This window comes from Dasypus novemcinctus, chromosome 24, assembly GCF_030445035.2.
Source record: "Dasypus novemcinctus isolate mDasNov1 chromosome 24, mDasNov1.1.hap2, whole genome shotgun sequence".
Taxonomy (NCBI): domain Eukaryota; kingdom Metazoa; phylum Chordata; class Mammalia; order Cingulata; family Dasypodidae; genus Dasypus; species Dasypus novemcinctus.
Window position 1 is genome coordinate 33,161,503 of NC_080696.1, and position 13,018 is coordinate 33,174,520.

The 13,018-nt window shown below is 46.3% G+C and overlaps 2 protein-coding genes across 4 annotated transcripts in view; one reads left to right on the forward strand and one right to left on the reverse strand.

Moving 5' to 3' along the window:
• Positions 1 to 8,102, forward strand: part of TTLL9 (tubulin tyrosine ligase like 9) — an 86,785-nt gene extending 78,683 nt beyond the window's left edge. For 2 of the 3 annotated variants that reach the window (XM_071211630.1, XM_058286864.1), the window contains one exon: positions 1,884 to 2,307. In XM_071211630.1, the coding sequence (XP_071067731.1) occupies positions 1,884 to 1,960 (77 nt within the window). In that variant the 3' untranslated portion in view covers positions 1,961 to 2,307. Of the gene's footprint in view, positions 1 to 1,883 lie in introns of all 3 variants that reach the window. The other variant, XM_058286865.1, reaches the window with a different exon arrangement.
• PDRG1 (p53 and DNA damage regulated 1) lies at positions 4,156 to 12,816 on the reverse strand. Its single transcript, XM_004464036.4, has 5 exons — positions 12,622 to 12,816; positions 10,699 to 10,774; positions 9,580 to 9,654; positions 5,636 to 5,716; positions 4,156 to 5,084 (listed from the first exon to the last, which is right to left on the reverse strand). The coding sequence occupies exons 1-5, from the start codon at positions 12,706 to 12,708 to the stop codon at positions 5,002 to 5,004; spliced, it is 402 nt and encodes a 133-aa protein (XP_004464093.2). The 5' UTR covers positions 12,709 to 12,816; the 3' UTR covers positions 4,156 to 5,001.
• Between the last annotated feature and the right edge of the window lie 202 nt (positions 12,817 to 13,018).

Sequence of the window (13,018 nt, forward strand, 5' to 3'; positions counted from 1 at the left end):
AAGTTCTAGAAGCTTTGTTGTAGACATCTCAGGGCTTTCTATGTATAGGATCATGTCATCTGCAAATAGTGAAATTCTGACTTCTTCCTTTCCTATTTGGATCCCTTTTATATTTGACTCTTGCCTCAGTGCTCAAGCAAGTACTTCTAACACAATGTTAAATAGAAGGGGTGATAGTGGGCATCCTTGTCTTGTTCCTGATCTTAGAGGGAAAGACTTTTAAGACTTCATCATTGTAAATGATGTTAGCTGTGGGTTTTTCATATATACCCTTTATCATGTTCAGGAAGTTTCCTTCTATTCCTATCTTTTGCAGTGTTTTTATCAAGAAAGGGTGCTATATTTTGTCAAATACTTTTTCTGCACCTATAGATATGATCATGTGATTTTTTCCCCATCAATCTGTTTATGTGGTGTACTACATTAATTGATTTTTTTATGTTGAACCATCCTTGCATACCAGGAAAGAAACCCACTTGGTCATGGTATATAATTCACTTAATGTTTTTTGTTTTTTTTTAAAGATTTATTTATTTGTTTATTTCTCTCCTTTCCCCCCCCCCCACCCCGGTTGTCTGTTCTCTGTGTCTATTTGCTGCATCTTCTTTGTCCACTTCTGTTGTCGTCAGTGGCACGGGAATCTGTGTTTCTTTTCGTTTACATCATCTGGTTGTGTCAGCTCTCCGTGTGTGCTGCGCCAGTCCTGGGCAGACTGCACTTTGTTTCGCACTCCTTGCGTGTGGGGCTCCCCTACGCAGGGGACACCCCTGCGTGGCACGGCACTCCTTGCGCACATCAGCACTGCGCATGGGCTAGCTCCACATGGGTCAAGGAGGCCCGCAGTTTGAACCACGGACCTCCCATGGATGCCCTAACCACTGGGCCAAGTTGGCTGCCATAATTCACTTAATGTTGATGAATACAATTAGCAAGTATTTTGTTGAGAATTTTCACATCTAGGTTCATTAGAGAGACTGGTCTGTAATTTTCCTTTCTATGGTGTCTTTGTTTGGCTTTGGTATTAGAGTAATGTTGGCATCATAAAATGAGTTAGGCAATGTTCCTTCTATTTTGATTTTTGGAAGAGTTTAAGCAAGATTGGTGTTCGTTCTTTCCAGAACGTTTGGTAGAATTCACCTGTGAAACCATCTGGCACAGTGGTCTTTGTTGGGAGATTTTTAATGGCTGATTCTATCTCTTTACTTGTGATTGGTTTGTTGATGATTTCTTCTTTCTTCAATGTAGGCAATGTAGGCTGCTTATGTATTTCTAGGAATTTCCTCTAAATTGTCTTTCTTGTTGGAATATAGTTTTTCAAAGTATCCTCTTATGATAGTCTTTATTTCAGTGGGGTCAGTGATGATATCTCCTGGGCACCTCTTATGAACCAGGCACTGTGCTGGATTTTTAAAGTACGTTTTCATTGAGAAGAACCATGAGGAAAGGCAGTGTGGGAAAATGGTTCAGCTTTTGGGCCCTGGAACCAGAGAGCTTGAGTTCAAATCCCACTTCTACTTATTGTGTGATTTGGGGCAAATTACTTAACCTCTCCAAGTGTGTGAGGGCTCAGTGAGTTAATGCACATTCAGCAGTCACTGGTTTGGGGAAAGCACTGAATCAGTGTTAGCTCACATTCATCTTGAGGGCAGGTGTCGTCCTGTTTACAGATGAGAAAGCTAATGCTCAAAGAGGTGAACAGCCTGCCTGCGGGTCCTGGCAGTTCTGGAGTAGAGCGAGGACGCAAACCAGCATCCATCCGTGGCTGCACAGTCCCTGCTGTCCCCTCCTTCCACCAGGCACTGGGAACACAGGCCTCGCAGCTCTCCTCACATCCCGTCCACCAAGGACAGGCGATCCCAGCCTCTACACCACCTCTCTTCCAGGTTGCATCAATGATCGGAAAAAACAGCTGAGGCAGCTATTCCGCTCCCTTCAAGCCCAGAAGAAAGCTTCCAGCTAATCCTCAGCCGCCCAGAGGAAAGCAACCCAACCCCGGGAGAGGGCACACCAGTCCTCTCCCAGGCTCCCAGTTTCCAGCCCATGGAACCTCATAGCCTTTGCCTTCTTTCTTCCCTCCAGCCTGGCAGCAGCTTTGCTGGCTCAGCAGCCCACTGCTGGTCTCCTGGACCAGGTCCCCACTCCACCACCCCCCACCCCAGGCATCTTTGCACCAAAAGATGGCCAATCAATTCCCTGGCCTGGTTAAAACCTTGACAGATTGGCTTGGTGCTCAGGCCCAGAGGGGACAAATGCAGCAAGTTCTGCTACTCTAGAGAAATCATGTCTAATAAATGCGCATAGGCCTTACTTGGAGAGTCATTGGACATCAGGCCTGGCTCAGGGGATGCTGTTGGCTGTAGCCCAGTCCTCCTGGCTCTTGACCTTTTAATATTTCTCAGATCAGTGCTGAAAAGGTCCTTTGGGAGCAAGAGTTCTGGGGCTAGGAAACTTATCTTTAAGCAATGTTTGCAAAGCAGCAATTAGATTGTGTTTACTGGGAGTTTAGGGAAAAGGCTGAGCCCTAAAAACACCCACCCTCCTTTCAGTACCATGACCTTGCTTTCAGGGGATCCCAGGGGCGCCCCCAACCATCTGTAAACTAGCATCCCCTTTTCTCAGCTGGACAAGGTAAGGGTCAGGAAAACAGAGCTGCTTAGGCAAACAGCTGTCCCAGCAAAGGTGCTTTTATCTAAGTCAGCCAAGTGATTTAAACAAATCAAGTGCCTCCCTGAGCCTTTCTCTTTGAGGTTGGGAGCTGAGCTTTTTAAACCAGAACACCTTGGACAAGGAGATGGCTTGGGGAACTGAGGATGAATGAACATTTTTGTAGTTTCCACTTTCCCGTATTCATAAACCTCCTCTTGGTTTAGGAGGGGCTGGTGGGCTAGTAACTGCTCCATGGGCCCTACTGCAGGACCCCAGGCAGCTCCCTTGACCCCTGCTTCAGGGCAGTTCTTTTGTCTGCAAATAGCAGGCTCGGGCTGCCTAGGTTATGCCCAAAGGGGAGGTTTGGGTAAGGAAAATACTGAGGGGTCTTGCTAAGTCCAAGAAGTGAAGAAGTTAGCCTTGGGAAGGCAGAGGCCAGGCTACTCTGGACCTCCTGCCTTGGATCTTCCCTCCATCCCTGTGCTGAGCCCTGGCATGGGCTCCAGCTTTCAAATTTCTAGGACAAAGAATCTGATTGGTACTTCTTCAGCCTAGCACCCACTGTGCCTGGCAGCAAAGGGCCAGGTGATTGAGAAACTGTGAGCCAGGCAGTCATATTAGACAGCATCTACCAAATTGAATTCTCCAGCTCCACACTTTTGAAAAATACTTAAAATATGCAATATATCCCTGTGGTTTAAAAGTCAAAATTTATAAAAGGGTATATAGTGATGTCTCTCCCTTCCATCCTTGGGCCCCAGCCCTGCAGTTTTTGTCCCAACATGTAATCTGTGTTTATCCACAAATGACAGTTTATTAGACACTCGTTTTGCCCCTTGCTTTTCTCACTTAACGCATCTTGGAATTAACTCCAAATTAGTACTCAAAAAGCTACCTTCTTGATTTTAGCTGCATAGTATTCTACGGTCTGGAGCTATCAATTCCTTTAAGTGATTCCCTGTGGATGGCCATTTAGTTTGCTTTCAATTCTATTTCTCTGATTTTAGGGCTATCATGGAGGAAAATACAGTACTTTCTACTAAAAAACTCAAGAAGATGCAAAACTGTAGGTGTGAGCTGAACCTGGCTTATGTAAGGTATTTTGTTTGGCCTGCACCCAAGTTTTTAAAAATGTTCTGAATTAATAGGCAATATTTAAAAACAGAAGAGTCAACTTAAAAATCCAAATTTCTAGCTCCTCTTGAAAAAAAAAAAAAGCCATTAAGATCTGGCCATACCAGCCTGTGAGGGCAAAGGTGAGGCATGCCCTCTGCATCTTGCCAGTCCCCATTGCTTTGTGTTGTCTCACCTGCTCTGTCCACTCCATGCACTTGGCACGTGCCCATGCCTTCCTGTACATAGCTGAGCTTGTTACTCCTGATAGAAATCCTGGCATCAAGGGAGGAATCAGCTCCACTTCACAGTAGTATCCTAAGAGCAGTAATTTGGCGAATTGAGGTGCCAGAGCTCAATTAAGGATCAAAGGAGGGAAAGACTGGGAACCTGCTATTCATTCATTAGCAAATATTTATTGAGCCTTCAAGGAATATGAAAGACAGTCTTGCCCTCACAGCACACACACTTAAGGATCTCAGAGACAAGGCAGAAGGCAGAAGGGAACAGCAGTCCCAGCCAGGCCCTGCTTCCAGGGGTAGGGAAGGGCATCCTTGACCCCTGCAGCGACTCAGAGGCCACCACGCCCACCCACCCTGGACAGGACTCTACAAGGCCTTCCTGCCTGAACAGCGGCCAGAGGAAGCTGATAAGGAGCACTTGGGTTCAGTCCTGGGAGCAAGTAGGAGAAAAAGGGCAAAAGGGAGCAGAAGGGAAATGTGTCTGGCCACAGGGGCTATGGTGAAGCGTGAAGCACCAAGATGTGTGTCCGTCATTCAGAAACCACTGGTGAGGCTTCCTGCTTTATTCCAGTACTGTTCTCACACTGCTTCCGAAAGGAATGCTGGAATGAAGCTCTTGCTCTTCCCCCTGCCTTCCCAGGGCCCATGTGCACAGCAGGCCATTGTTGAGAAGTGCCTGCTGCAGTCATTTGCACACCCCCACAAGCCCGCCCCTACCCACCCACTGGCCCTGCCAGGGCCTGTCAATGGGTCCTGTGTCCATCCATGTCTTAGGGATCAGCCCAGCAGACACTGGCAGGCTGAGGGGCCCCTCCTGCCTTCACAGAGTAGCCAAATGCAAAAGACAGAGAGCTTCTTACAGCAGCCATGACCAGACTCCAGAAGACTGTTCCCTGGCAGGGTAGATCCTGTCCTTGCAGGCTACAGGGTTGGAGGATCCAGTCTTCCGTGACCCCAGGGGGGATGCTGGTCTTAGGTCCCCCACCTTGGCTCTTGAGCCTCATCCTTTCAAGATGATCTTGAGAGCTTTAAGCTCATCCTGGTTGAGAGGGTTCAGTTCAAAACCCTTCAGCTCCGGTTTGCCTAGGGGAAAAAACAATCCATCAGCAAGTCAGGCCTCCTGCTCTCCAGCTTACTGCTGGCTCTGGAGTCAGGCCCAGGAAAGGGGTTTATGCTACATTCATGCTGCCAAACCTTTTTTGGCCTTGAGGCCTGACAGGGATAGGCCTCAAATGCTGTCCTGCACTGGATTACATATGACAGCACCCACTCCAAGAACCCACAAAGGCATGACTTTACTGTCCAGAAACCTCCAGATTTTTTTGCCAGACCTGTGACCAATTTGGAGTCTTTGGGTTTACTCAGAAATTCAGCCTTTCTGAGTTCCCTTAGAGCTATCCTGGACCCCACCATGCCCTGGAAAAGAAGCTCTGACAGAAATAAACCCCCACAAACCTCCCTGTCGATTCCCATCTCTGGGTGGCCACAGACAATCACTGCCTACTGCCCCCACCTTCAGTGCCACTCACATCCTCCCAGCCCACCACCCAGCTGAGGGCTCCCGCCCCTGCCCTTAAAAGTCTGTGCTGATGCTTCTCTCCCCTCCTGGTGTCCAGTACCCCCCAGACTGATACCTTGGGCCTCAAAGAGGCGGCTGACCTTCACTTTAAGTTGATTCCGGAGTTTTTCTATTTCTTTATTCAGATGATCTTGCTCTGAAAAAAAAGGAGGAAAAGGAGAGGATGAGGTTATACTACAAACAGACTAACCCAAGGGGGTCAGGGATGCCAGCCTCTCCCCAGCCTCCTTGACATAAGGGCTTTAAGTATTTGAGAAGCAAAACGAGCCTCCAGAGATCAAATGAGGGACTAAAGACTACAGAAGGGACATGCCCTGCCCAAGACACTCAGTCAACTGTGGACAGGCTGGGCACCCCAGTCTACTGACCCTGAGTTCACTAACCTTTTTTAATTACGCAAAGTACCATGAGGTGATCACTGAATGGGAAAGGCAACAGCAGGACTTCAGGTTACCCTCTACAGTAAAATATAACCCCAAAATCGAGCACCTATAGACCTGGCCCAACCTAAGAAATAATTGGAAAATGGGTGGCTGAGGTGCTTCACAAACCCATTGAGGTGATGGGTTTTCAGAAAAGGATGATTGTGGTAACATGTGACCTACACAATCAAGGACAAGCCCAATGCTCAAGAGAAAAAGTGATAATGAGTATAACAGACTGCACCTAAAGACACTGTATTACCAAAAGGGGAAGGCATGATGACAGAGAGCTATCAAGGCTTGACGATACAATCGACTCGTCCCAATCACTCCGCCTGCTCTTATTTCCACCTGATCACGAGTAACAGCTGACCAGCTAGTCTTCCACAGACACACATTCTTCCTGATGGGGAGAAGCCCCCCTCAGCCAGGGCTTCCACTCGGGCAATTGTTCTATTTTTCACTGTAAATGAGTAATCCCACTCTCAAGAGCTCTGGTGGTGTGTGCCACCTCTGGGTATGGTGACAAGACTGCTTTTGTGGCCAGAGCTGAGGACCAGATCCTGACCCCCGGCAAGCAACCCCTCTGGAAGTTCAGCCTGAGCAGCCCCAGAGCCCACCACCCAAGTGCAATGGCAACTCTTAATTTTAGAACCATGATGTTAGTGTGAGTTTTGCAACAGAACAGCTGGGAGCTTCATTTCCTCTGCGAGAATTTTGATTTCAAGATGTCTGGAGACACCCTGCTTCAGAGACTGAGGCAACCTTGCTGGGCTTCTTAGCCCATGTGTTTTCAAGGGTGGGGAGGAGGAAATATGCATAAATTGCCCTTTTACTAGATAAGGTCCCATGTTCAGTCCAACTTTATGTTTTATGCTTCTCCAAAGAGCTTCCGAGACTGTGATTGTGGATGTCTGAGTATGTTGAGTGGCAGACCCTAGAAATGCTCTCCCCAAACTTCCATTTTCAACCCAGTCTCTACTACAGAGGGTGTGAAAACTAAAAACTCACTCTTCCAAGCTCCCATGCAGCTATGGGTGGCCATGTGACTTAACTCTGGCCAATGTGAAGATGGCAGGAGCCCCTGGGGAGGATGCCCTTATTTTCAATATATAGAGAGCAAGGCCCATGTGGAGAGAACCCTCTGCCTTTCCTCCAGCCTGGCACAAGGACACAAGGCCAGCAACGATAACATAACAACCATGAGACTATGCTAAGGTGGCACCATGGGCCCTTGGACTGCCCACCGCTGGACAACTTTTTTTTTTAAAAGATTTATTTATTTATTTATTTCTCTCCTGTCCCGTCCCCCCTTGCCGCCCCAGGTTGTCTGTTCTCTGTGTCTATCTGCTGCATCTTCTTTTTTGTCCGCTTCTGTTGTTGTCAGCGGCATGGGAATCTGTGTTTCTTTTGTTGTGTCATCTTGTTGTGTCAGCTCTCTGTGTGTGCATACACAGAAAGGACCAGGACAGTCCTACATTTTGGCCTCAAGCTATTCTCTAAACCCATTGTGCAAGCTCTAAAAGAGATAAATTCTGAAAGAGAACACTTGCACAGGTCAGTCTGCAAAGCCTGGGAAATGTGTTTTCTTTTTACCCCTTTTTTTTTTGCTAGTTCCTAGCATTCAAGGAAAGCTATCAAAATGCTAACTGGATACAAGCTTAAGGAAGAGATGCTTCAGAGTCTTAATTCTAGTTATCTCATTAAAATATCAAAATGACCAGGTTTCAACCAAAGATTACAAAACACAAAAAACAAATAGGAAGTTATGCCTTAAGCAAAGGAGAAAAACATTAAAAACCATCAATGAGAAGGACCTGATCTGATCTGAAACATACCACAGACTTTAAAAAAAAAAGTCCTAAATATACTCAAAGAGCTAAAGGAAAACAAAAGGAAATCAGAAAAATGTTAGGTAAACACAAAGAGTATCAACAGAGAGATGGAAATTATGAAAAAGAACCAAACTGAGCTGAAGACTATAGAGAACAGAAATTTAAAATTCTCTAGAGGACTAGGGTTAGGGTTAGGGTGGCAGAAGAAAGAATTAGTGACCTTGACGATGAGATGATTGAAATTATCCTGTCTGAAGAACAGAAAGAGAATGAAGAAAAGTGAAGGGAGTCTGGATGAGGAACCTGTGACATACCATCAAGTGTACCAATATATACATCATAGGAATCCCAGAAGGAGAAGAAAAGAGCAGAAAGAATATTCAAAAAAATAATGACTGAAAAGTCCCAAGTTTAATAAAAGACATGAATAAAAGAAAAAAGAAAAAAAAAAGACATGACTATATATATCCAAGACTTTCAATTAACTCCAAGTAGGATAAACCCAAATAGACCCATGCTGCAGCATATTTTAATCAAACTGTCAAATGTCAAAAATAAAGAGAAAATTCTGTAAGCTGCAAAAAAGAAACATGTCACATACAAGGCAGTCTCAATAAGATTAAATGCTGATTACTCATTGTAACAATTTGATCTTATTGATGAATTCCAAAAAGAAATATTGGATTATGTTTGTAAACTGATCTTCTCCTCTGGGCATATTAGATTATATTGGATTCATAAGTTTACATGATTAAGTAATTTTGTAAACCTCTTGTGCCAGCAGGGCGTTGAGTCCCTACCCTTTGGTGGGTGGGGACTCACAGATAACAGGCATGGCAAAGGACAGAGTTGAGGGTTTTTGATGTTCGAGTTTGACGCTGAAGCCTTAAGCTGGAGCCCCAGCAAAAGAATAACCCAGGAAGCCTGAACCCTTGCAGATGTCAGCAGCTATCTTGCTCCAACACATGAAAACAGACTTTGGTGAGGGAATTAACTTATGCTTTATGGCCTGGTACCTGTAAGCTCCTACCCCAAATAAATACCCTTTATAAAACCAACCAATTTCTGGTATTTTGCATCAGCACCCCTTTGGCTACTAATACACTCATGAAAACCATTGAGGCAAGATGGCAGTGGTATAACATACTTAAAGTGTTGAAAACAAAATCTGCCAACCAAGAATTCCATATCTAGCAAAACTGGCTTTCAGAAATGAGAGAGAGATTAAAGCATTCCCAAGTAACTAAAAGCTGAAAGAGTTCATCACCATTAGGCTAGCCCTATAAGAGATGCTGAAGAGAGTTCTGCAGGATGAAAGGAAAGGACACTAGACAACAGATCAAAACTATGTGAAGAAATAAGGACCTCTGGTAATGGTGATGATGGCATGAGTAAACATAAATGACAGTACTGTTGTATTTTTGGTATATAACTCCACAGAATCTTCAAGCAAATGCATAAAAGGTAATGATAATCAGTGGTTTGGGACACAATGTATAAACATGCAATTTGCTGGAGTTCTCTGTATGGAGTTTGTATTACTTTTGTAATTATCCTGTACATTCAAAAGCATTTCAAAGTAAAAAAGTTTTAAATAAAAAAAAAAATCAATTTACGTAGTCTGAATCTTGTAACACAGCCGCCTCCCATCAAGCTGCCCAAAGCCTAACTCTTCTCTGGGCTAAGACCGAGACTGATGGGAAAGGCAGTTATGTCCCTGACCCGTCCCCAGGATGCCTTACCTTTCTCAATCATTTCCTTCGTCTCAGGGTGAGGCATCCTGATAAACATGTTCCCGAAGCAAACCATCACATCTTCTGAAATGACAAACAGTCATTCCTTCAACAAATATTTTTTGAGCACCTACTATCTGCCATGCATTATTTTAGATGCTGAGAACACAGCAGAGCACATCCACATCCCTGGCCCTCAAAAAGCTTATGTTATAGTGGAGGAAAAAGAATAAGATACGATTTATCAGACTCTGATAAGTCTGTAAAGAAAAGTAAAGCACAGAAAGGAGGGATAGGGAATGTCAGAGTAGGGAAAGGACTTGTTACTTATCCTGGGTGGCCTCACCGATTACACTGTATCTGAGCAAAGACCCAAAGGAAGTAAGGGTGTGAGCCCTGCATGTATCTGGGTGAAGAGTGAGCCAGCAGAGGGAACAGGTACAGCAAAGATCAGCAGTGTACTCAGGGTGTCAGGAACAGGAAGGAGCCCAGTGTGGCTGGAGTTGATGAATGAGGGAGAGAGTAGACATGCTCTACTGAACCACATGAGGCCTTACAGGACTAATTTTACTTTTATGAGATGAGAGGCAACTGGAAGGTTCTGTACTTTCCACTGCACTTTCAACAAAACTCAAACTTCTTCCCTTGGCCCCAAGACCCTCATAATGGCTGGCCTCTGCCCATCTCTCCAGTGTCTCATCTCATGTCCCTCTCCCCTTATTTATTCTGCCACAGCCTCTCTAACCCCAGCTCATTAGCCCTCATCCCCTTCTCCTGGATATTCACAGCACCAACCCCATATCCAATGCCTTTTTTAGCTTTCTCACAATCGTCTATTATCATTTTACGTTGTTTTATCATGTATTAGACTCCCTCTTAGTGTCTGCCATCACTGATGAGCCAGGAGCTAATGGCTCGTCACTAAGATAAACAGCTGAAATCCTGAGCTACAGTCTCTGTCAGACGCTGCAACCTTTTCTCCCTTATCCCTATGGGCTATATAAGTTTCCCACAGAGCTAAAGAGTCACACATCTGTGGCCTCCTGCCTGTCTCTACCAGGGATAAGGCAAGGACCTTACAAGGAAAACTGACAGGCCTCCAGGGCCACAGTGCAAGCCTCAACTTACCAGAGAGACTAAGATCCTTCTGCAGGGCCCTCAGGGCCTCCCGGTTCCGATTCCTTTTAGTGTCCAGGTCCACAATCTGAAAAGCAGGGACAGGGAGCTACTTAGTTACCTCTTGTTCCAACCTGTCACCTCCCAACAGACCAGGGGCTGGAAAGGTGACAAGGTTATCATTCTTGTATTACTTTCAGTGACCTGCCTAATACTGATATGTGAACATATTTCTTCTCCCACTCAGCTTCTGGGTTCTTTAAGACAATATTTTATGCAGGTATCTCCCCAAGAGAAGGTGCTGGGAAATGTGTGCTGACTAAATGGATAATTCATACTATTCCCTGAAGCACCAACTTTCAAACTTTAGGGGAACATGTTAAAAATGCTGATACTCAAACATGTTTCCTAGACTCTACAATGAAGCAGACTGAAAAATCTCTATTTTTGGATGAGCTCTTCGAACTGACTGAGACCTAATGACAAGACAAACCCAACAACGCCAGACTGGAACAGCAGGGATGGAGGCACTGAGATGGTAACAACAGAAGAGCTACTAAGGGGATGTGGATGTGGCTCAAGCGATAGAGCTTCCGCCTACCATATGGGAAGACCTGGGTTTGATCCCCGGGGCCTCCTGGTGAAAAAGAAGAAGAGAAAGCGTGCCTGTGTGGCAAGCCAGTGCCCGCACTAGTACTGGCATGGTGAGCGCAAGTGCCCGTGTGGAAGGCCAGTGCTCACGTGAATGCCCACATAGTGAGCCAGTGCCATGCAAGTGAATCACACAGCAAGATGACGATGCATCAAAAGAGAGACAAGGGGAGAGTCAAGGTGAAGTACAGTAGAAACCAGGAACTGAGGTTGTGCAACTGACACGGAACCTTTCTCCACATCAGGGGTCTCCAGGATCAAATCCTGATGAATCCTAGAGAGAAAATGAGAAGAAGAGACAACACAGACAGCAAAAACAGCAAGGTGGGAAGAGGGGAAGGGGGGAAAATACATATATATATATTTTTAAAGAAGAGCTACTAAGGAAGTAAGGAGGCAGTATAGTATGCTGCTTGAGACCGGGGCTCTAGAGTTAAAATACCTGGGTTTGAATCCTGCTGTCCTCCTCTGTAAAATGGAGATATGAACAATGCCTACCTCACAGGTTATAGAGCCAGGAACTAAATGAGTTAGCATAGTGCCTGACATACAGTAGACACTTGATAAACTACTAGTATTATCATCCACACAGTGATGCAGTATTTAATTTATCAGGCTCTTCCGCAAGTTTTTCCCATCTCAGTAAATACCTGACCAACCATCCAATCTTTCTATCTAATGGCGATGAAAGATCCATAAGTCATTCTTGACTCCACCTCCCACTCACTCACCCTTATATGTAAACATCATCATGTCCTATTGAGTCCATCTTCAATTTACATTTCTGACCCATTCACTTCTCTCGAACTCCACAACTCCGGTCCAAACCCATCTCCCATCTAGACCATGGCAATGGTCCCTCACTGGTCTCCCTGTTGCCACCTTCGCTTCTCTATATTCTACATTCACAGCAACCAGAGAGATCTTTTAAGAAAGATAAATCCAGCTACATCTCCCCTCTCACACCCCTCCCCAAGAAGTCCCTTCAAAGACTTGGCACTTAAATAAGAGCCAGACCCAAACTCCCCACGCAGATGTACAAGGCCCGCCACGAGCGCGGCCCCAACGTCCCCGCCTCCCCTTCGCCAGAAAGTCACTCAAGCCTCTTTTCTGTTCCTCGTCTCCCCTTAGGGCCTTGACTGGTGCGGTGCACGCCCGATCACCAGTCTAGGTCAACTACTGCAAACCTGTGGCGGAGCTGGATCCCCGGCCCCGCACGGTACTTTACGGCGCTCGCCGCCAGGCCCGAACTGCGGGCCCCAGCGCCGCGCACGGGACTCCCACCTGCCGCTTGTCCGCCAGCACTTCCTCGGCGAGTTCTTCCACTTCGACCAGGTACCGCAGCACCCGCTCGGCTTCTGGTGACAGCATGGTACCTGCCAGCTCCAGCCTAGCAGCGCGGAATCCACAAGCACGGCTCTACGAGGCCTTCAGGCCGCAGGTACAATTAGGAGAAGAACGCTGGTGCGCACGCTCCGACGAACGCACGTCAGTCGGACGTGAGGGGCGGGGCATAGCATGGGGCGGGGCTGGAGCGCCCCCTGCAGGCTCAGAGAGCGCAATCCGCGGCTCTGTTGGTTTTACCCCCTCTCCCTCCTGCACCTTGTGCCAGACGCTGTTTTGGGTGCTGAGGCTACAGCAAAGAACAAAACAAAGTCCTGGCCCTCCTGGAACTTCATCC